Here is a 24,910-nt window from a genome sequence, read left to right on the forward strand (position 1 = left end):
CAGGATCTTTCTAATTCTTTGTTCAAACAGTGACCATCTTTATTTCCTGTGCTTCCTTGCCAGAAAATTGTAACATGAATGGGAGAAATATATTTGTATGGCACCTTTTCCTATTCCATTAAAATATTAACCTTCTTCGAATGCTTGCACATATCCATTCCAAATTAGGTGTGTGCATGCCTCGAGCACAGTATATGGACGTTTTTCTCTCAGGGGTGCCTGTCAGGTCACCTCTAGTGCTCTCTGGTGCCGTGCGCTCATGGCGCAGGTAAAAAGGGAATGGCCAACCCAACGCCTCTCTCAGTTCCTTCTTACTGCCTATGATGGTTGCTGGAACTGCTCTTCTTGCTACGACAAGCTGTACTCAGAGGTCTTCATTTTTCATCCATGTCCCCTGTTTCTTTTTTCACTACTTATTTATTTTTTTGTTTGGACTATAAATAGCTTTTGTACATAATTGAGTTGGAGCTTCTTGGTTGTTAGTAGATTTTAATCTGCCCCTGGTTCCAAGGCATGCCTCGGTCACCAGCCTTCAAGCGTTGCGCCAAGCCTATGCCTTTGAATGACCCCCATGCCAGTTGCTTAAAGTGCTTGGGTGAGGCTCATGTCTGAGACTATTGTCATAACTGCCGGGATTTTAATCCTCGTATGAAGAAGAACCAGGAGACCAGATTGAAATTCCTATTAATGGAAGAGGCACTCAGACACTCTTTGGAGCCAAGCCAGTTAGACTCGGCACTGAGTACTTCAGCTTCAGTGCAGAGTGCTCCTCCCACCATGAAGGACTCTCAGTATCATTCCCTGTCCCCGGTGCCGAGAAAGAAACATAAAAAGCAACTGGCCAAGAAGGGGACATTCCCCGACTCAGAAAAAAGCCAAGCCTGGGGAGCGCAGGAGTGCGACATGAGTCAGGTCACTGCCTTTCTCCCTCTCCATGTGTGAGTACCATTGATTCCATCCTCTTTGCAGGCTCTGTTGAGTCCAATACCAGATAAGCTGGTGCTGGAGGGACAGCAAGACTCTGGGGTGATCACAGTGTTGGCCACCCTTGAAACATTCATAGCAGCCAGATACTTGCTGGTGCTATTGGTACTGCCATTGCCCGCAGTACAAGAGCCGGTGTTGGCGATGTAGGTGGGCAGAAAGGAGCATGTCACCTCAAGCTGCTGCTCAGTACCTGGCCCCTTGGTACAATCTGGGGGAAACTGTGCCTGCTATCCTCGATGCAGGCCTCTCCACCTTGGCACTGATCTCTGGAACTGATGAGTGCTGCGCCGCTATGGTCTCCAGAGGAAGGCTCATCGTCTGAGTCAGAAGTGGGGTTGGATATACAACAGATGGGTTGCTGTCAGTACCCTTCTGGTCAGACCTATGTGGTGATAGACCTGGATGCAGGGGTACCTCCAAGTGCTTTATCCAGTGGGCACTGACCTGTGTCAATGCAATGGTCATTTTGGAACCCTTGGGGTTTTCCCCTGATGTCAGGAGCACATTCCAGATGCTTATATTTGGAGGCTTTGGAGAGAAGCGCTCCTTCATCCCATTCCATCGCACAGCACCTGACCTGGACTCTGGTACTGATCCTGGTACCGAGCCATAGGACCTAGACCAGCGGGACACAGTCGGTGCAGAAGGAGAAGAGGAGGGCCCCTTGCCAGTACAGGCTTCCTGTTCCTCCTTGGACAAGGCAGTGTCAGAGGCGGGCATGTCACATCCCTTCCCCTCCACCTCCCCCAACAACTTCAGAGCTTATCAGAAGCTGATGAAGAGGTGGCCTTGAACTTAGGACTGCATGTGGAGGTAGTCAAAGAATCCTCCCACAGCCTTGTCAGCATCTTGGCTGCGGTGTGGCTGTCTAAAATGGCTGCCTCTCAATTAGGCCATCATGTGACCAGTTAAAACCTTGTGGCAAACCCCATAATCCCTGCCATCCACCTCAAAGAGAGCTGAGAAAAAGTATTTTGTTCCTGCCCAAGGGTATGAGTACTTGTACTCCCCCCACATCATGGTCCCTGGTGGTCTCAACGGCCAACAAAAGGGAGAGACAGGAGCTGCATGGAGAAACCTCTAAGGCGAAGGACTCAGAGACCTATTTGGTAAAAGGTTTATTCTACAGGAGGTTTAAAGCTCTGCATATCCAGCCAACAGGTGTTATTAGAGAGATACAATTTTAATGTCTGGGACTCCATGTCAGAGTTCAGAGACTTGCTTCCCCAGGAGTCTAGGCCGCTCTTCTCTGCACTGGTGGAAGAATGGAAGTCGATAGTCAGGGCCTCTCTGCAGGCTACCCTGGACACAGCAGACTTGGTAGCTAGATCCATGGCCTCAACTGTGGTCGTGTGCAGCTGTTCTTGGCTGCAGTCCTTAGACCTGCTGACAGAGGTCCAGCAGTCTCTCCAGGACCTTCCGTTTGACAGGACCTCACTCTTCTCAGAGCAGAAAGATGCAAAGCTCCATGGACTGAAGGACTCCAGAGTAACCCTCAAGTCCCTGGACCTCTACACCCTAGTGCCTTTGAGGAAGCATTTCAGGCCTCAGCAGAGCACCCGTTTCTATGCTCCTCCATCTCTCCATGACCTTCAGAAGAAACAAAGCAGGGGTTTTACACACAGGCAGCTGCCTCCATACACCTCAGCATCTGTACCCGCCCCAGCCACATACCGGAGGGGGAGTGGGAGGCTCTAAAGAAAATGTTTGATGGTACACCCTAGGGAGGTGCAGGGTCAGCTGGTCCCTTTATACTGGTGCCATGAGCGTGCTGCACCAGAGGGTGCTAGAGCCAACCCACTGGGTATCACTGAGGGAAAAATTTCCGGCAACTGTACTCAAGGCACACACACGCCTAACGTGGAATGAACATGTGCAACACATCCGAAGTACAAGAGTTACAGAAACTTAGCAAATATAGATTTATTTATTTTTTTATAATACTTGTCACTAAAAAACAGCTAAGTATATAAAATTAGCTCTTCTTGCCACATGGCTACAAAACTAGTGAGGTATATTAACTTCTTCAGCATGAGTACTTGATTAATGTTGTTCAAACATTTTTCCTGAGACAAGACTAGTAAATGAGAGAGGAAGGGAAGGAATCACTAAGAAGAAATACTTTACAGTTGTGAATCTTCTCTCATCTCAGTATCTTAAAATGCTTTCTAAATGCTAATGTACCTATTAGATAGGGGTAGTAGTAGTATACGTATTTTATAGTGGGGTCAACTAATGCACAAAATCTTTGGTTTTTTTACCTGCGGTGTCACAGAGAGTTGATGTCAGAACCAGGAATAAATCTTAGAAGCCCTGATATCCAGTACCATGCTTTAACTGCTGGATACATTGTGTCATGTATGACTAATTAATTTCCTGTCATCAATGTTTGTTTGCAGTATCTAGCAGAAGCTGGCTGGACAGCCGAAGGGAGAGTAGTGGGAGTGACGCAGCCTCGCAGGGTTGCTGCTGTTTCAGTGAGTTCTTTTCTTTTTTGCTATAAAAATTAACATTGTTGCAGCTTCAAGTTTAAATGATTGTTCTACTGATTCTCCTTAAGCAGAATGTTCAAAAGTTCTAAATTCAATAAAAATTGTACAGTGTCAGATCGGGCCTTACCATAGAAAATTTTTACTGGTCCACATATTGGTTCAGGTTAATTTACTAGCGATTTCCTTTGAATGGATGTATTGATTGTTTGTATCAGGTTATATAACTGAACATTAGTTTCCATTTGTCTGCATCACTAAACTCGTGGAGAGACAAGGTGGGTGAGGTAATATATTTTATTGGATCAACTTCTGTTGCTCTTCTCTGTGCTTTTTCCAGTTCCACTATATCCTTTTTGAGATGGAGTGACCAGAACTGGCACAGTACTCCAGATGTGGACGTACCGTTGGTTTATATAGTGGCATTATGATATTTTCTGTCTTATTATCTGTCCCTTTCCTAATGGTTCCTAACATTGTTAGCCTTTTTGATCCTTTAGTGACTTGTTTTTCTTGGATTCTTTCATTCTCTCTTGTATAAACTGGTTGCCTTCACTGCTAGTTTGGTAGCATCCCCTTTCTCTGTACCACATGGAATTGTAAATACCTCAGTCATGTTCCCTTCTTGAGGTCCTCTTTTCTAATGACTATAAACCTAATTTTCACAACATCTCATAAAATATGAGACATTTTGTTTTTGTTTCCCTTTTCTGTATCATTTCATTCAATATCCTTCCTGTAGCAATATCCCCATTACTCAATATGGGCTCCTCCTGCCTTTAATAATGCTTCCATGATCATTTCTACTGAGTTGTGCTCTTTTCTTCTGCTATGCCCCTTGTTCTTCTCTTAACTGCTGCCAGATGTTGCATTTATGTCCACTGCAGCATTCTCCCCTCAGCCACAATCCTTTTATTCATCTGTGTTTTGTAGCTTCTGACCATTTTATACACAGACCTCTTTGCTATTCTATATCCCGTCCTAATTTCTTTACATTACATTTTATGTGCCACCTGTCAACCTGTACCTATGGTAATACGCTGTCTTAGAAAAATAAATGCTTGGTGGATTCCTTTTGCATTTTCATACTGGATCAGATCATTTAACTATCTAGTCCAGCATCCTGCCTCCAGCAGTGACTTGAGTCTAGTGCTTCAAGAGAGATGCTCGCCTCCATCTTTTCTCTCTCAACCTCCATCTAATATGCCTACCTGACTGTGTAATTCTGTACCTGACAGACTCTGTATATTGTAAAAATTTATAGTCTGTGTTCTCAATGGTACCTCTGCTTTTACCCCCTTTCCTTTTAAGACTCAAAGGCTGAAATTGCTTGATTATAGTTTAGCATATTGCCACAGTGGGGCCTCAAGCTGGGAACACCCTTGACATTTCTCCTGACTGCCTGGCCATTTGAGGGGCTTGGGAGGCATGGTTGGTGTCATTTATTACTTTGACTGGTTGAAATGGATTTTTTTAAAAGAAGACTGTTCATCTGCTCTCCTCACTAGAGGATAGACATTGCCAGAGGGGAAAGAGGAAGTTGCAGAGCTATAAAGTGGAAATAATTTAGAAACTTTAGGACTTCTGTTTGAATTAGCTTTGCATTGTCAGCCCTGGTTATCTGCTTGAATGCTTGGTTTGAGAGAGGAAGGGAGCTGAGAAGATCCCATCTGAAGTAATGGGTTCATGAAGGAATTCATGGAAGAGAGAATAATAGAGTAAATGGGCGATTGAGAGAGATTCATTTTTATGTGCAGGGCAGAGACAAATGTACACATGTGGAGATTATTTTTAAAGCCTGTCAAAATGATTTAAAGAGTGTAATTCATATGACTGTTGAAAACAATGTAATTTTGACCAAATTAATGGGATTAAAATGCACATTGTTTAGTTTTTCATTACAAGTAGGTGTTGGACAGCAGATCTCTGGGTTCAGAAAACCAATAATATAAAATAGGATCTGATTAATCAAGATTTGCGCTATCATCCCTAGGCTGTTGGTTCAAAATGGCCCAAGTTGGTAGTGTCCCATAGTCATTACCGTCTGATAGTCATTAAGTGACACACAAGAAATATTTAGTCAGTTCACTTCCTGTGTGTCACTATCACAAAATCGCCATCAAAACTAATTGGTACACAGTCTTGGGAGAGAGGCCAACCATTGGAAAGACCATGAAGACAGAGCTACTCTTTTCCCTCACTAGTGGTCCTCCTAGTTGTGTCACATTGGCAAAACAATAGTGGGTTAGCTTGAATTACTTCTTCCTGTTCTCTGTCTGTCCAGTGGATAGAAGATTCTATACTCAGATTTTTTTTTTTTTAAAAGCGACATTGTTATCTTGTAAGAAATCAGTCAGTACTGGGTCAGTTGAAGGACAGATGGGAATAATCAATTATTTAATTATAATACTAAACATATTTGCTTAGATCTCTCCTTCCGTTTTTTGTCACTTGTATTGTTGGCCTCTGATCCTGCAATTGATAGTGTGCAGCAGGCTGCCGTACACGTATGGACCTGTGAGGGCACTGCAATCTGCCTGCGTACTATCAGTTTTCAGACAGGGAGCTTAGACTGCAAGTTCTCTTGGGTAGGGACTGTTTGTTTATAGGTATGTGTGCAATACGTAGCACAAATGTGCCTCAGTTCTAATTTGAAGATTTTATTTTAAAAGCGTTTATAAAATATAAGACCAATAGAAATGCATTGACAGTTTGTGTAATATTCCAGTGCAAGTTGTTTTTAATTAAACATTCCCTTGCAGTGTTTGAAACACAAACATTACAGCACTAAGGACCTGCAGGTGAAACTGAGTGTGAACAAAAAGTGAATTGGGCAGAAATGATTATTTTCATTGTCCAAGCTGAGAGAAATGCAAAAAGTCTATAAATAAGTAAATTGGATTTTTAAATTTGTTTTTTAGGTGTTAGTAGCATACATAAAGAAATTTGGCTTACAACGTATGATTTTTTAAGTTGATCGTATTCCTTTTTAAACAAGTTGGAAATATGATTTCTAGATTTAAGAAAGCATTTTCAGCAACTGTATGCACAAATTAGGCATGGGTCTAAACTGTTTACAAATGTGAGCCTCATTTTCTGGTGTGGTTACTTTGACATTTTAAGTTTGAACCTTACATTAATGTCTTCAGTCTTCATCAGTAAAAGATTAGGTATCAGAACTGAGCACTCCAGTCCTTCCCTTGGTTTTGGGGCCAGCTTAGATCAGCCATTGATTAAAATAGTAGTTTTAGAGCAGAACCTGCCCACCTTTCCTACATACATAAATACACACGTGTGAACATGCTCTCTCTCAATATTGCTGGCAACTCCAATGAAATTTTCTGAAATTGGCATGTTATAAATAAGTTATAAATTGGAAGTATCCATTTAAATATATGAAGACTTTTATAATAATTATTACTGCAAAACATTGACTGAAAACATGAAAAAATATTGACAAACCTCATGTCCATATTTACCAGTGTTGATCATGTGGAAAAAAGTCTGGTTGAGCAGCCATGAATGTTACCACAAACAATAAATTACAAGTATTTTTCCATTTACCTCAATAGGAAATTCAGCTAAAGCAGATATTTCAGAGGTTATAAATGTTTGCACCGGACAGGGTTGCTGTTAATTGCCTCAGCATGTTTGCAAACATAAAATAGTTGTCTTTGCAGAAAAAGACAGTAAAGATGCTGTCCATGTGCATATGATTTTCCAGGTGATGACTTGTTCCTGTTTCATGGCTGTCTGACTTGGATTCATGCACAGTCTATTGAAATAACTTTTAAAAATTCAGTTTCAAATATTGAAGTGTGGTTTTTTTGGTTAGTGAAGGTTGTTTCCCTCCATTCTTTAGTGCCTTTATTTTGAATTTGATAGTGAACGCTGTGATTTTAGGATTACTGGAGAAAGATTGTGTTTTGATTAGCAGCACAGTTACCAAAGTGCATAGGACTGGTAATCAAACCTTGGATTTCTGACTCCCCTTTCCCTGTTTTTTCCATTAGAAGTGCCAAATTACTCAAACTAAAATAATCTAATAAAATATTTTATGTGCCCTGTCTGCTGCAAGGTGGTTTAGGAAGCTCTGCCTCCAAGCTTTGGCAATGGGCACTGTGTGTTTGTTACTCTGTCCTTCCCTCAGCTTTCTGTCTGTCTTGAGGGGCACTCTCTTTCCCATGTTTTCCGTTTGAGTTCTCTATCACAGAAGATAGCTCTGTAACTTTCTCAAGCAAAAGCAGAGTGAAACTGATCTGTTTGCTGTTGATTTCACTGTTATCTACAAGTAAAGTGACTATATATCCTGTTTTTTTCATCTGGTGTTTTAATAATTTCTTTTGGAAAAACTGAAATGTCCTGTTTAAAAAAAAAATTAATCCTAATGTTTTTTAAAGTAACTACAGAATGTTTGTTCAGGACATATTGCTATACAGAGTAGAATTTGAGTCCAGTGGAATCAGCGCAAACAACAGTATTTTCACACTTCATATTTCCGACCCACCACTCCTAAACAAGGCTGTAAAAAGGAGGTGGTTTACAACAGGTTTCCATTGTACTGTTTCTGTTGCGTTGCATGACCTCTCTTCTCTTAGGTTGCAGGCCGAGTGGCTGAAGAAAGGGGTGCAGTGCTGGGTCATGAAGTTGGATATTGTATTCGATTTGATGACTGCACGGACCCACAGGCTACAAGAATTAAGGTGAAACTTAAGCAGAGAGCTGGTATCCTGAAACGGTTAGCCAAAGCTCTCAAAGTGCATTTGTGAACATTAACTAAGCTTTGTAACACCCAGTGAGTGGGATAGATAGTACTATACCCATTTTTCATATGGTAAAACTGAGGCATAGAATGGTGAATTGCACAGAATAATACAGTGGGTCAGTAGAAGAATGAGGAACAGGCTTCCAGGTCCCTGCCACAGTCATTAGTCACACGGCCTTCAATACTTTAAAAGTTTAATAAAGGAAGTGATATAGTGCTTTATTATAATCCTAATTTCTGGGATGATGGGTTAGTTCGTTGAAAGGAGTTTTTTTTTTTTAAGGGATATAACTTGAATTTTCAGTCTTAATTTTGTATATTTTTGCTAAGGACTTCGCTTTTTCACTTTTTTGCTTTTTTGTTAAGGATTTTGTCAGCTTATTTAAGGTTCTTGATTCTACCTTCCTTGTGTGTTTGCATATGTTTAAAATGTTTAAATGGTTATTTAAATCTTAATAAAATGAATAGAACATTATGTTCTGTTCGGCTAATACCAGCCGCCACCACTCTAAACCCAAAGGAGCTTTTCAAGGTGGTTATGATCAGATATTGCTCCAGCACTAGTGTAACCCGAGATACCAGTGAAGTGGAAAGGAAGGGCTGCAATGAATTGAAGCTAGGCTATCCTAGCCACCTTAAAGATAAAATTAGATTGAGAGAATGAACAAACTAGCTGAAGGTGACTTCATGTGGGCTGTAGCTTTCCCCCTCACAGCTTTGTTCTGTTATCCCATTGGGGAATACTGAAATGATTTGTGCTATGTGGAGAAGAGTTTGCTTTATTTACCTATGGAATAACAACAGTGAATGGGATTTATCTAATACTTTACCTTTATTGTCAAAAGCGTGACTAATTCAAAGTAACTTTAAAAAGCAATATAAAACAGTGGGAAGATGTGCATTTACAAAACGGTTCTTAAATATTTTTTAGTACTTGGGTGCTTATGGGATTGGTAAGGGGAGAAATATGGAGCCTTTCACCTCAAAGTCATCAGTTCATATCTAGCTCAGGGCCGTGTCCGACTCATGAGTAAACTGAAAAGGTTTTGTTTCTAAGTCCTGAGTAGCTGGAACTTATTGTTCTCTCTTGGCTGCTCAGAGGTTTTTGTGAAAAGATGGCGGTTTCATTAGCTAATCAGAGGAAAATGTCCATATCACAAAACATCATCTGTATTCTCATCTGAGCTACCTGACACTTGTTAAGCAGTTTCCTTAGAGTTGCAGAAGACTGAGCGGGCACAGAGAATGAAGAACCTTTTCACTCGACATGTGACATTCTTTAAAGCAGGTTGAGGCATGATGGCAGGCCAGAATGAGGAACTGCTGTCTTTAGTGCTGTCAGTCCATGTTTTTGCAAAAGAACTCACTTAATTTATTAAAAAATTAAATAAGAATTTCTTACACAAATTTGATCTGCTTATACTTGGATTGATTTGGCGTCCTATACTTGTAGCTCTTACTATTTTTCAGTACTAGCGTTTGGAAGCACAAGCTGACACTGTACAGATTGAAAGGCACATAGAAAATGGGTCAAAGGCAAAATAAATAGAATTTTGTAATCCAGAATACTTGTTAGTTTCTTACAAACAGATAATATAAATAGCTTATTCAGCTGCGCTTGTTCTTGGAGGTAGGTTATAGATGACTCATTTTTCTTGGTGTTTGATTTTAGTTTCTGACCGATGGGATGCTGGTGAGGGAGATGATGGCTGACCCATTATTAACGAGATACAGGTAAAGACATGTTACATGGAGCAGATCCTCGCTGATGACTGGCAGATCCATAGCAAATGTCTGAATTTTTTCCCGGTAAAATGCAGTTAATAAACATCCCAAAGACTGAAGCTGATCTTGGCGTTTGAATGTCAGCCTTATTAGGGAATTATAGGAAATAATTTACATGCAAACAGTGCCCCACCAATGGAAGATTTCTAAGGTAACCAAGTAAACCTGGGTAACCTAGCCCAGTGGAGGGTTTGCTTTTGTTCATTTAAAGTTGAACATCTGCTCCTCTGACTATAGTCACAAGCAGCCATTGGACAGATGCACCCTCGCTCGTATCTGAATCGCTGCCTCACAGAACCACTATGCAACACAGCACCACTTAGCGCCTGCTTCAAGAGGTCAAGAACCAGCAGCAGAGCTGTGGGAGGAAGTTTGCACTAAATTCAAGGGAGTGCATGAAACAAAGAGTTGGCATAAGTACAATTCTGAGCATTTTGTTTCAGTCCAGAGACATTTAAGCAGAGTCAAGAAATAAGCCCCCTGGAAAATGAGGTTTATAGTAGAAAGGGAAAACACCTACCTCACAACGAGGGTGTACTTGAAAAAGTTTCTGTGGGTGAGTAGGGAGGCAGTGGTAGAATTCAGTGTAAGGTTTGGGGTTTTTTTAGTCTCTTTCAGCTCAAATCATTTTTTTTCCTTGCTGCCCTCCCTACAGACTCAATCTGAAAGTCAAGCTGGGTTCATTGCAGCCCGTGCATCAGTAACAATAATTTGCAACCAAAATTTAGTTAATCTTTATTATCCACAAACGAGAATAGAATACAATTCATGCTCTTATAGCTGTGCTGGCTCTGCAGGGTCAACAAGAGTAAACACTTGTTTTGGCTGGTTGACTAAAGAGCTGCAGTTTTTAATATAGTGACTTTTCAGAGCAGAACTGCACTTTCACTGCATAAACTGAGCTAATAAGAAGATGGTGTAAATGAAAACCAAAATCAAAAGAGGAAAAGCAGCAGACCACATTCCTAATGAAAAAATAAATGTTGATGATGATGTTGAGAAGCATCTTTGGATGCAAGGGCTTTATTAGCAGAGATAAATGAATCTCATGGAATTTGCTGTTCTGTTAACTTCTCACTCTTGTTTGGGTTTGCTAAATTAGTTTGCAAATCATTTTGTCTGCTAATTTAGACCCACGTTTCCCCTCAGGATTATCACTAAAAAACAAACAAAATCCCTAGCTCCAGGAATGTCCATATTGTGTATTAAGGATAGAAAAAAATCCCTCTTGCACTTCTTCAAAAAACTAGCTGGCCTCAATGATGCTTAACATACAGAATGTGTTCTGTTTCCCCCTCCTGTTTCTTTTCCCTCCCCACTTCATTCCATGTTTCAATCTTTATTCTCCCTTCCCACACACCTACACAGGATTGTTTTTTCTCTCTCTGCTCCTCTTCTCTCCACAATCTCACTTAAGTAGAATGTGAACAGTAACATCTGAGTAAACTTTCAAACCCATGATATTCAAGAAAGTTTAAGCTTGCCTATCCCTACTTGAAATGCCTGGTGTTATAGTTAGTAAATTAAAATGTTATCACTGGTAATTTGCTGCATTTCCTTCTGTTTTTGAGAGAACTTTAGTTATAAACATACTTTGACTTTAATGAATGATGTGCCTAAAATTCCAGGCACTTTTCTGAAAGTGTAGGGATTTTGAGACAGGATGCCTTGGTTCCAAAGGCAGTCAGTTCTGATTACTGAAACCTTGTCTTTCTGCTTTAACAGTGTCCTCATGCTGGATGAAGCCCATGAAAGAACCCTGTATACAGACATTGCCATTGGTTTGTTAAAAAAGGTTATTCCTCACTAGCTTCCTTTTTTAGTTTTTGTTTTGATTTTCACCATTAATCTTGCTGCATGGCTTGGTGACCCTGTTGGGAAAAGTTTCATGAGCCAAGGTTTATAATGCATCTATTGGGCTAAACCCTTTCTATATACACAGCATTCTGCCTTCCCCAGCTGGCGCTCAGGTTCCACCCTGTTGCCTCTGCAACACATAACTCCTCTTTTCTTTTATCACACATAGACGTAAAGTAAGTCTGTTTCGGTGGCTTTTCTCCATTAATTTCTTATTGTCTGTCTTAGATTCAGAAGAAACGAGGGGATCTTCGAGTGATCGTAGCATCAGCCACACTAGATGCAGAGGTACAGTTTATGAGTTTGTTTTAAAAATTGTGAGCTCAAGTGGAAATTTCACTTCTAGCAGTAAATACATCTCGTCCTACATGGTCTGCTTATCTGGAGAATTGTCTGAATGGTGGTGATGGGCAAAAAGAACCTACAAGTAGTGAAATTGCTGTGTTTCTATTTCTTTGCCGTTTTGTTTGTTATGTAAGCTTATTTTTTGGAAGGTTATTTTAATATGAATCAGTTTCTGTCATGTATTTGTGGCTATTTGTTTCCTAAATGGCTGTTTTTATTTAAAGATGTTCCTGCTGCTTAATCTAGCCTATTTCCTGTCTAATAAAACCAAAAGATTTAAACCCTATATTGATGATGACAAATTGATACAATCACTGATGATTAAAAATGTAAGATTATTAAATGATCTACTGCAGTAGAACCTTGCTATTTCTCACTAGTAACTCAACAGCTCATGGAGAATTATAGAACTTAGCTAATTAGCAAATAAACACAAAGTGAGACTAATGCATCAAAAATATACATTGTTAATTTAGCATTTAAATTTAAGTTAGTGCCGATAATGTGCCATACTTGGTGATAATCTACATGTACATTGTAATATATTTTGTAAAAGTATGAGATCATTACAATACTCCATTACATCTTTGAGGAGTCATATACTATCAAAAAAGTGTTGAATTTCAAATATCTTGTAGGTAAAATAGAGACATATTAGCCATGTGTTTATACGTGACTCATAATATATACACACAGTATATTTGTTACACATTTGTTACTAAATGGATATATTTTGAAACCTTGAGATGTAGTTAACTGCAATAATTACGGAATCCCTTATGTTCTTAATGTTTTGTTGATAACACATATATAAGAAATTTAATATATTAAATTAATCCATTAATAATTAACATCTTTTAATAAATATAAATCAGTTCCTTTCTGAAACACTTTAACTCTGATTTTTAAAAGGAGAGATCCATGGTCTGCATGTGCTTGGTTACTGTGACTGAGTGTGTAAATTATTAGGTCAGCTGTAGGTGTACAAAAGTGTGCGCATATTAACTACACAAAAGAGTTATAGACAGGGATTTCCAAAGGGTCTCAAGTGATTTAAATACCCAGCTTCCACTGAGACTTAATAAGATTTGAGCCCAAACACCCTAGCCTTAATTTTTAAAAAACAAGGACTTCAACTTTATTAAAATAACAAATTATCAGATTTGGAAAGATGCAAGTGACATTAACTTGACATTCTTCAGTATACTCTAGGGTCTGCCTCAGTTCTTTCAAAAACTGACTTAACGTGGAATTTTTTTTATTTGCTTTGTCAAGAAATTTAGAGATTTCTTCAATCAAAATGAGACCAATGACCCCAGTAAGGATACCAGCATGATCCTTACCGTGGAAGGGAGAACATTTCCGGTGGACATTTTTTACATACAGAGGTCTGTTCCTGTTTAATCCTTGTAAGTGGTGACTAGAGAAATATTCACCCATTACTTCAGATTACCTAGTTAGTGTCTGGGGAGTTCTCTGGGGGAATTCAGTTATTAAGGGGACTTCAGTCATGCTTTCAAAATATTCCTACATGGTTTTGGTACCAACACATTAAGGTTGTAAAACTGAAATTGTTTTGCAGTTGAATGTGTCTTTCTCCTATTTTGTGAGCATCAGGAGCAGACTTGAGTGGAGAAGGGCTCCAGGAACCTTCCCCTGTTCCCTTTTCCTCTGGAGCAGACTTCAGACAAGTGCTGCAGGGACTCAGTGGCATCTTCATGCTTCTCCTCCCCTTGAACGCACAAGCCCAGTGTTATTTTATTATTTACCTCTCCTCCCTCCACAGAAGGGATATGGGCAAACCTGGCAGAAGCTTCGTGCTTCCTCTTCTCCACAGAATGGGATGGACAGGTCTGATGGCAGCAATCAGCTCTTTTACCCCATGCGTATACAGTGCTCGGTTTGCATTTTTGCTGATCAAAGAACTGTGGGTGTGATTGGTACATTGTCATGTACTAGTGAGTTATGTACCCCTCAGCCCAATGCTGTTTGCTCCAGGTGCTACTGGAGGATGCTTAAAATGAAACAGTAATAATAATGAACTGCAAGGAGAAGAACATCTAAGAAGTAAAGGAATTGCCACTCAAATCTAGGTAACAATGTCTTCATGCACCATGCTGGGGATGAACTACTGCACCTTCTAAGCATTGTCACCCCTTGTGCTGCATTCGGGTTTTATCTAAAGATCTCCCATTCAACTAATGGCCATCCCCCACCTTGAGCACAATGTGGCCTGGGTACCATGATTAGACATACAGTCTAAGTTACAGACAAATTGGTGGGTCTGGATTTTTGGTTTTCCCTCAGTTTGCTTTGAAAGAAATGTGTCTAGCCTCTTACAAAAAAGTCTTTTCTTAATAATGTCTAAATTTTACAGGGGAGTTCCACACCTCTGGGGGAGAAAATGTTTCTAAAGGAAACCCGAGCAGCCCCTTGGTATCAGTATGGTCACTCAGATAGCAGTCCATTAGGATCAGATGTTCAAATGATCCTTGTAATTTATGCACCTCCCTCTTCGAGTACCTGCTAACTCACATTTGTACAAATATGCCTTGACATGTTATCACATTTAGTATGGGAAAATGTCACTCTTCCTGCATGTAAATGGAAGCATATCCAAATTTTACAAAGGTCCTATAAAATCAAGCCTGTAGAATATTAGGAAATGGAAATGCTTATGGCCAGATTTTCAAAAAATTTGCATACAAGACTTAGGAGCCTTTGTGAGTGCATTTGCAGTAAACAGTTTCACCGTTGTTTGAAAATTTAGCCCATAGTATTTGCACTAGAATTTCACCTGAGTGAGCCGCTTGTCATCTGTTAGGAAACAAAAATATTTAAAATATTGCTTTTTATAGATAGTTTAACTATAAAAAGCATCATACATTTTTGTAAAAGCTTAGTATCAGGGGAACAAATGGGATGTTTCTGATTTGGCGGATATGGGATACAGGAAGGCCCAAGGGTTGACTGGTTAATTTCATGAAGATACAGAATGAATTAAATGAACACGTGACTGATTTGTAGTGTCTATGCAAAGTTAACAGTTTGTTCTTTTATTACTAAAGAGAGAAGATTGTATTGATTCATGTATTTAAGTCTTGGTTGTTTGTTTTTTTTCCCACAGCCCTGTTCCAGATTATGTCAAATCAACTGTGGAAACTGTGATGAAAATTCACCAGACAGAGAGTGATGGAGATATATTGGCATTTCTAACTGGCCAGGTACAGACAAAAGGGTCTCTGTTCTCTTTTGCTTAAAGTCGCTACTTCGATATGTGCTGGAGTTTTCAAAGCACTCATCCTTGGTATAACTCTGCTTCCATTAAAGGCACTGGGATTTCTGAAATGAATGGAGCAGAGTTAGGCCAACACTGAGCCCTTCTGAAAATCCTGCCTGCAGAGTAAATTAGATTTCTCAAAGTCAAACAGTTGGTGCTATGGTGAGTTATGTCCTTTGATGTTACTGTGAACTTTCATTCTCACTGTCCGGAGAAACAATGCAAAACTTTTACGTACTAGTCTAACTCACCAAGTTATTAAAATGCCAGTAAATCCTCATTAATCAGTAGAAATTCCAGCTGTGATGACTATTAAGGTTTTAAGTTTGTAAGATTGTGTCAGTTAAGTTAAATATCTTTAAAATGACTTGACCAGTAATATTTCAGCCTAGCTGGTACTTCAGATAAAGAAATATTTTCCAACTTGCTTTTTAATTCCTGCTGTTGTATAGATTTTAATCCCCTTCTGACAAGCTTTTTATTACTCTATATGGGTGCTATGGAGCAACGTGACTGCAAAGCTAACGACTGTACAGTAACTATTGCTATCTTGTTAGTGTAGGTTCCTACTTCAGATATGAGCTCTTTGGGGCAGGGACTTTCTCTTACTAGGGGTTTATGTACACATGAATTTATTCAGGAATAGCAGAATAGGTGTCCACAAATGGAATTATTCAGGAATAGCTATTGTACTTTAAATTAATATGCTACCTTCATTGAAATTAACTTTCAAGTGTGGTCAAGTCCTATCCTTGTGTTTGTAAAGCGCTTAGCACCAACGGTGCCCTGATCTCAGGTGGTCTTCTATGTGGTGCTGTGATGCACTATAATAATAACGGTGGTTTAGCCAGGTGTAAGCCACCTGCGGTCTGTGGGTCGTGTTTAACCCATCAGAGTAATCTGATTGCAGGCCACGAGACATTTTGCTAACGTTGACCGTCTGCAGGCAACCCTAACCCTCACCTCCGATTGGCTGGGAATGGAACCCTAACCATAACCACTGGGAGCTGCAGGGGGCCATGCCTGTGGATGGTCAACGTCAGCAAAATGTCTTGCCTCCTGCAATCAGATTACCCTGATGGGCCGCATGCGGCCCACTGGTTGCTCACTGCTGGGTTTAGCTATCCTGTGTTAAGAGTGGGAAAGGTTGCAGGTGAAGGAAACCTGTTGCTGTCTTGAATGTCAAATTTCTTGTTTAGTGCAATTTCTTTTCCTGACCATGTAAATAGAGGGAACAAGCAAAGCATTATGGGTAACATTTACATCTCATTTTATTTCTTTTTAGATTGTTTACATGCTTTTCTTTTAGGGGTTGAATTGGGCTGACTCAAAGAAGCAAGGCAAATTGGTGCTTTTCGTAGTGATTGACATCTTGTGCTCCAGATTTCAAGCTTTTGTTAAAGAAAAATTATCTAGCCTCTAGTGTTGCTAAATTAAGTTTTGAAAAACTGAGCTAATTGATGCAGTGGTGTTTTGTCTCAGTTTGCAGGCAGCCTGAAACAAAAGTTTTGAAAGGAGTCAAATGCCATTAATTTCAGTTGGATCCAAAATCTGACGCTAATGCAGTTCAGATGTCAGTATTGTTAACTATTTCACTCGTGATCAAAGCATAAAAGAGAGAAGAGAGATGATTGCAATATGAAGTTCTTCACAATCTAGTAACAAGATACTAGAAACAAACTTTGTGTGCACCTTTTTCTTATGCAACTGGGAGTGAGTTGTGCAATTTTATGGCTTAATCTCTATTGGTCTGTCTTCTGGTTTGATATGGTTCTAGGAGGAGGTGGAGACCATAGTTTCTATGCTAATAGAACAGGCTCGAGTCCTTTCTCGCTCTGGGATGAAGAAACACCTTCGAGTTCTTCCAATGTATGCTGGTCTGCCTTCCTCGGAGCAGATGAAAGTGTTTGAGAGAGTTTCACACAGTGTCAGAAAGGTAAGGCTGCCATATATAATACCGCTATAGTGCCTGTCATCCAGAAGGATTCCATAGCTCTTCATAGATTGTGTAGACACTGCCCACCCATTAATAGAATGAAGCAATCTCTGATTTTGCCCTAAGCAGTCTTTATGCACCAGCTATCATTGCCTATCAGTATAGAGGGAATCATTTCATGCTCAGCTACTGCAAACTCTTCTGGCTTCCCTCTATTTCTTCCAGCTTCTCAGTCTTCCCAAAATGTGATGGCTATAATAATCTTTCCCTACCATCCACCTGATCACTTTCTCCATCCTTAAGTCTTTGCACTGGCTCCCCAGGTGTTTCTCCATTCACTTCAAGCTTCTCATTCTCTTCTTTAAAGTACTCTGCAATTGCATACTTTTCCAATTGAATTTCTTCCTTCAATTTATACAGCTGAGACACTGTGTCAGTAATAAAAGGAGGCTTGGTGGGACACTGGGCTAATGCTCTAGAATTGGATCTGAAGAAATTAGTTAAAACTTGTTTGCACTTGTTTGACTCCTGTTAGCCTGTAATGGACACTTTTCCACATCACAGAGCTACCTTGCAATTGGGAACAATTGGCTTTTCTGTTTAGGTGAGGCCTATGTCTGGAACTGAGATATATTGGCAGAACTGCCTGGGGTGAGCTATCATAGCTTTTACCTTTGCTTGGCTTTACCTACTGCTATATCATTTACTCACTGTTGGAGGGAGATGAGCAATTGGAAAGTTGCCCTGATTGCTAATGAATCTGATACTGGTCAGAAACGACGAGGATTTAATTTTTGCTGTTTCAGATGAACTAAAAATTAAACTTCTCTTTACTCTGCTATAGCATTTTCTTGCAGCTCTTTACATCAAAGGTGACGAGTTTAACTTTAAAGGGAAACTGTCAGCTTAAATCAACCATCCCCATTTTTGTTGTTGTCACAAGTGACACCTGAGATTATAACAGACAGAAATTACAGAGAAACATTTTTCTCAGTTTTCAGTTTTTATTTGTTAGCACTTTGTATATAGTCAATTTCATGATTTTCCTTGTATCGACAAAAGCAGCAAAGAATCCTGTGGCACCTTATAGACTAACAGAGGTTTTGGAGCATGAGCTTTCGTGGGTGAATACCCACTTCCTCAGATGCATGTAATGGAAATATCCAGGGGCAGGTATATATATGTGTGCTAGCAAGCAAGCTAGAGATAACGAGGTCAGTTCAATCAGGGAGGATGAGGCCCTGTTCTAGCAGTTGAGGTGTGAAAACCAAGAGAGGAGAAACTGGTTCTGTAATTGGCAAGCCATTCACAGTCTTTGTTCAGTCCTGAGCTGATGGTGTCAAATTTGCAGATGAACTGAAGCTCAGCAGTTTCTCTTTGAAGTCTGGTCCTGAAGTTTTTTTGCTGCAGGATGGCCACCTTAAGGTCTGCTATAGTGTGGCCAGGGAGGTTGAAGTGCTCTCCTACAGGTTTTTGTATATTGCCATTCCTAATGTCTGATTTATGTCCATTTATCCTTTTCCGTAGAGACTGTCCAGTTTGGCCGATGTACATAGCAGAGGGGCATTGCTGGCATATGATGGCGTATATTACATTGGTGGATGTGCAGGTGAATGAACCAGTGATGGTGTGGCTGATCTGGTTAGGTCCTGTGATGGTGTCGCTGGTGTAGATATGTGGGCAGAGTTGGCATCGAGGTTTGTTGCATGGATTGGTTCCTGAGCAAGAGTTATTATGGTGTGGTGTGCAGTTGCTGGTGAGAATATGTTTCAGGTTGGCAGGTTGTCTGTGGGCAAGGATTGGCCTGCCACCCAAGGCCTGTGAAAGTGTGGGATCATTGTCCAGGATGGGTTGTAGATCCTTGATGATGCGTTGGAGGGGTTTTAGCTGGGGGCTGTATGTGATGGCCAGTGGAGTCCTGTTGGTTTCTCTCTTGGGTTTGTCTTGCAGTAGGAGGCTTCTGGGTACACGTCTGGCTCTGTTGAGCTGTTTCCTTATTTCCTCGTGCGGGTATTGTAGTTTAGCAACTGCAACTGCACACCACACCATAATAACTCTTGCTCAGGAACCAATCCATGCAACAAACCTCGATGCCAACTCTGCCCACATATCTACACCAGCGACACCATCACAGGACCTAACCAGATCAGCCACACCATCACTGGTTCATTCACCTGCACATCCACCAATGTAATATACGCCATCATATGCCAGCAATGCCCCTCTGCTATGTACATCGGCCAAACTGGACAGTCTCTACGGAAAAGGATAAATGGACACAAATCAGACATTAGGAATGGCAATATACAAAAACCTGTAGGAGAGCACTTCAACCTCCCTGGCCACACTATAGCAGACCTTAAGGTGGCCATCCTGCAGCAAAAAAACTTCAGGACCAGACTTCAAAGAGAAACTGCTGAGCTTCAGTTCATCTGCAAATTTGACACCATCAGCTCAGGATTGAACAAAGACTGTGAATGGCTTGCCAATTACAGAACCAGTTTCTCCTCTCTTGGTTTTCACACCTCAACTGCTAGAACAGGGCCTCATCCTCCCTGATTGAACTGACCTCGTTATCTCTAGCTTGCTTGCTAGCACACATATATATATCTGCCCCTGGATATTTCCATTACATGCATCTGAGGAAGTGGGTATTCACCCACGAAAGCTCATGCTCCAAAACCTCTGTTAGTCTATAAGGTGCCACAGGATTCTTTGCTGCTTTTACAGATCCAGACTAACACGGCTACCCTCTGATACTTGTATCGACAGTTTCCCTGTGTTTTTGTTGGGAGAGAACAGTTTAAAAAGGAAAATGCTTGTAAAATCATAAAAATTGACAGATTTCAAGTTGTCAATATCTCATTAGTGTGATGTGGACTGCTTCATCTATGTATAACCTCTTTTTGCTCTCAGGTGCATTCCGTTTAGCTTCTTTAACTGAGTTATTTCGAAATTGTTCCTGTCAGAGTCCTATTGCACTGACTGCAGGTTTTAACAGTAATAGAAGTGGAAAGTCACAAAATAACTTTATGTTCTGATACGTGTAGGTGATAGTGGCCACCAACATTGCTGAGACATCTATCACAATTAATGGGATTGCATTTGTGATCGACTGTGGCTTTGTGAAGCTTCGGGCCTATAATCCAAAAACAGCAGTAGAATGCCTTGTGGTTGTCCCGGTATCTAAGGCATCAGCTGATCAGAGAGCAGGTCGTGCAGGCCGGAACCGTTCTGGAAAATGTTATAGACTTTACACAGGTAGGTGGTGTGTTGCACAGGAGATCTTGTTGTTGTGGGACTTACAGCTGGCTTTACCAGTTTCTTTTCACAAACATTAAATCATGAAGTAAAGAATTGGAATCTTATGTTTCAGCACGAACTAGTGACTTCCTTTCACTACTCACATGGATTAGTTAACCCAGGTCTCTGAACACTGTGGTCTTCACTGGCCTCAGACCCCTGTCTGGAAGTGATTCAGCATTTCTTAACAAGAAGTATAAGTCAGTTACATATATTCAATCAGTAATAAAACAAAACAGTAGCATATGATAAAAACTGATTGTCATTATTAAACGTTAACCTGGTGTTTATTTTACATTTTCTACTCTTGTGATGTGTGCTTGTGCTTCATTCTGGACACCAGTACAAATATTTTAGTTACAACAGCCGATAAAATTAGGTCTCTTCACATCCCACCAATTCACTCTTCCCACCAGATCTTCACCAGCAGAAGCCTCGCAGCATGATCTGAAAGTCAACAGATTTGTTGAACAGAGGCAAGAAGCAAATTCTATAGTTAACTTCTCACCGAGAATGCACTGTCTCCATTTCGCTCACAATAACATCAGGGTGATGTTAGTATAAAGTTCCTTGGCTAACCTTGATGGTCTTTGCATCATGCGGACATCATGGTAGTCATCCACCAGAGGCCTCATACTAGTAGGTGTTAATCAAATTCATCAAGTTATGCTGTATTAAGTTGAACAATTACAAAGGAGCAAATATGTAATAAATAATTAAAACTTTGGGGCCAAATTTTCCAACAGCTTCAGAAAATCTTCCCCACAATATATGCAGACCATACCCCACTGTATGCAAATAAACTCACCCATGCATGCATATTATACAGGTTTATAGACATAGTACCCCATTTGTGCTGCACTTTCAGAGTCTCTGAAATTGAGGTCCTTTAATAACATGCAAAAGCAGGCTGATAGAGACACATGATGTGAGACCAGCAGTGATTGCAAACCTAAGATGCTGCTTTAAGTCTGGACCACAAAGTCCACTAAGCAATGCATTCTTGTTGGTAACTCTGGGCTGCTGTAGGCTGAGAATTTACTCCAACTCATTCTACCTATTTATCTGTTATGTTTTGTTCTGTATTATGTTTGAAAAGGTTCTTTCAGATACTGCGTCTACCAAAGACGTATGTCTGGAAATCATCCGAATAATTAAAGGTAAAATTCCCTGCTCATGTGATTCCTCTTGCAACATTAGCTGTCATAAACAAATGCTTAGCTTGTTGAGGGAAGCTCAGTGAGGCTGGTGTAGTGAGATTAGTTGTTATAAATGATTCAGTCAGTCAACTGGTAAGCTTCAAAAACCTGCAGTCTAAATACTTAGCTCTTGGCTATTTCCTCTTGTGAGGGAAGGCTTTTCAGTATAACAGTGTAGCTGCTTGCATGTTTCAGATTCCCTCTCGTTTTACTGAAGCTTTAAGATTTAAATAGGCCTAGTGTGTCTTTAAATTTCTAGGCTGTCAGCTACAATTACAATTTTAAATGTAAACGTGGTCTATTCTGTGTATTTATGAGCCCACTGCTTGCAATCAGAGTACTACCATGGTTACTATTGTCCTAGTTCTAGCAAGAGGGTGTTCCAGCACTGTGTGGGAGTGAGAGTAGGGGGTACATGCTCTGTGTGTGGTTAAGATTAATTATCATAGTAAAGTTTGTGTAATACTATATTAAAAGGCATCTTTCCAGTAGGCTGTCTGTACACTTCACTGTGTAGGTCTCTGGTTATGTTGGTCTGTGATTTAAAACACTCCATTGTTACAATGCATGTCTTGTTAACTGTAGAATGCTTTTCACTAGTGTAGCCCTCATTCCTTTGAAAATCAGATACATGTTCCCAGATTCCAGGGAACAGCCATATTGCGAGCTCTTTCTCATCTGTGATCCCAGATCTGACTAATGACCTCTTCCATATCTGAAACAGCATGTAATGCGCTACCTGGGGAGACAATCAAAATAATACTGTGGATCCAAAGTCAATAAATCATAGTTTTATCAGTACTGCGACTTAGTATGCTCACTGGGGAGAGCAACTTTTCAAAATGACTTGTTCGTCTTTTGTGTTATTTCTAGCCATGTGCAAAGGCTTTGTCTTTTTTCTTATGTTGAACAAAGACTTCCTACCTCTTATCTATTTGTCCCACATTAACCAACTTTTGAGGATTAAGTGTACAGTGGGGTTGGTTGTACTCATATCTGTGCTAAATTATGTTATTATAGCTTACTGTTGAATTCTGATGAGTTGATACAAATGTCCAGATGACTGCATACCTGGCTGAAGAAAGCACTTATGGCAGTCTAGAGTAGGAATTTTGAAGCAAAGATCTTTATTTGCATGTCAGTATACAATGTAGTTAGTGTTCCAGCATTTTTCATGGAAATGCCAATATCTGGACTCCGCACTCACAAGTATACTCCAAATCTTTCAAGTTATTACCAGAGTTTTTTTGTATGTTGCATAATAGCTTAAACATCATGGCTATCGTCGTGATTTTTAAAGGGAGTAGTGCTGGCACAAATGTGTAAAGCTCTTATTGCATATAAGTTATTTTGTGGGCTGGGAGAGCCAGCTTAATTGATACTTTTAGCTAAGTCTTCACTGCAAAAAAGATTTGTTTTTTACGTCAAAATAGTGAACTTGATGTAAAATCCTAATGGAGACAAGACGCAGGTAATTTTTACCTTGATGTAGCTACTTGCAGTCAGTACTGGGTGTAGACTATAGGTTTGATGAAGTCACAGCATTAGAATGACAAGTTAACTGACTAATGTAAAATACAGCTTTTGTTGACCTTGTAGAAAATATTTTCCTGATTTGGGCCTTATAAGGAAAATATTTTAAAAAGGGCTCTGTAAAATAGCAAGTGGGGGTTAAAATACAAAAACCCAAATAGTGATGCTTTATATGCTTTTAAAGAACTCATTGCCCACGTATTAATAACAGGACCCTGAGTTATTCTTCCCAACGTGAACACATATTTTCCTCCTTGTAAAAAGCCTTTGCTTTTTCCATTTAAAAGCATTTTTCCATTTAATAAAAATGTTTGCTTTCAGAATGTGTGCACACTTATTTGTTATTGTCTGACTGCTTAGAAACTCTTTATCTGTTGAGAAATAAAGATTAAATATTTAGTTTTGAAAAATGTGTATAAAGTCATTGAAAAGTTAATTAAGAAGTATGTCAAATGTGGAACCTATCAAACCTGACAGTCCCTATTTAAATAGTTTTATTTTTACATTTAATAATAATTTTGCCAACTAGGATTCAAATCGCATAAATGGTGTGGTGGGAGGTATAAGTTTCTTTTATTTGACTTCCAGTCATTTTTGGTTCAGTTAGCACCTCAGTAGTATGTACACTCCCATTAACAATGCTAAACTGAAACTGGAGACAGTGAGAGGATATTGGCTCAGTATAATCAGTGTTTGAATCTGAAACATGATCACATGGAGCTTTGACTTCTCCCCCCACAGAGGAAGACTTTGAGAAGTTGCCTCAATCTACCATTCCTGAGATGCAGCGCAGTAACCTGGCCCCTGTTATCCTGCAGCTGAAAGCTCTAGGGATAGACAACGTGCTCAGGTTCCCCTTCCTGTCTGTAAGTCCTGGATTCCTGTTTGAAATTCTGTATTACAAGGGTTGTCAAACTTCTTTATAGTGTGGACCACGTAACAGAAATAGCTTGTTGAGCATCTCCTTTTCTATCTGTCTTATGGACCACCTCCTAATCAGTGTACCATTTGTAATCATGTAACGTTCCTGTGGTAGCTACAGTAGTGGCTTATGTGATTGGTTGGCTCTTCCTTGTTTCCTGTTGATTCTACAGCTATCCAGGCTCTTCTTTGCAATAAAGTTCCTGGATGCCTATAGATGCACCTGGAAACCAAGACAAAGATCCCATATTATGTGACCTACCTGTTCTCTGTGGACCATCAGCAAGTGCTGTACAGACCATCTGAGGCCCAGAAGTCATTGTTTGCTAACCAATACTCTGTTAACTTTGGAAGAAGCAATTGATAGCCTAATATTGTGTTGTGGAGGAGTATCAGATTTCCATGATTCTGCCAGCACTACTGAAATGCCACTATTTTTAGACTGTTGTACAGTTTGTATTTGAGAACAAGGAATGAGCAAGAATGACTTTGAATAACTTAGAAGGCGAA

General features: G+C 40.0%; 1 protein-coding gene across 2 annotated transcripts in view; it reads left to right on the forward strand.

Annotated features, from left to right (window-relative positions):
- DHX35 (DEAH-box helicase 35) overlaps window positions 1-24,910 on the forward strand; it is a 46,213-nt gene that overhangs the window by 3,492 nt on the left and 17,811 nt on the right. For both annotated transcript variants that reach the window (XM_050917313.1, XM_050917315.1), the window contains exons 4-13: window positions 3,387-3,464; window positions 8,075-8,179; window positions 9,914-9,975; window positions 11,752-11,821; window positions 12,112-12,171; window positions 13,504-13,616; window positions 15,356-15,452; window positions 17,286-17,444; window positions 20,495-20,705; window positions 24,221-24,345. In XM_050917313.1, the coding sequence (XP_050773270.1) occupies window positions 3,387-3,464; window positions 8,075-8,179; window positions 9,914-9,975; window positions 11,752-11,821; window positions 12,112-12,171; window positions 13,504-13,616; window positions 15,356-15,452; window positions 17,286-17,444; window positions 20,495-20,705; window positions 24,221-24,345 (1,080 nt within the window). The remainder of the gene's footprint in view (window positions 1-3,386; window positions 3,465-8,074; window positions 8,180-9,913; window positions 9,976-11,751; window positions 11,822-12,111; window positions 12,172-13,503; window positions 13,617-15,355; window positions 15,453-17,285; window positions 17,445-20,494; window positions 20,706-24,220; window positions 24,346-24,910) is intronic.

Source organism: Gopherus flavomarginatus, chromosome 11, assembly GCF_025201925.1.
Source record: "Gopherus flavomarginatus isolate rGopFla2 chromosome 11, rGopFla2.mat.asm, whole genome shotgun sequence".
Classification (NCBI taxonomy): domain Eukaryota; kingdom Metazoa; phylum Chordata; order Testudines; family Testudinidae; genus Gopherus; species Gopherus flavomarginatus.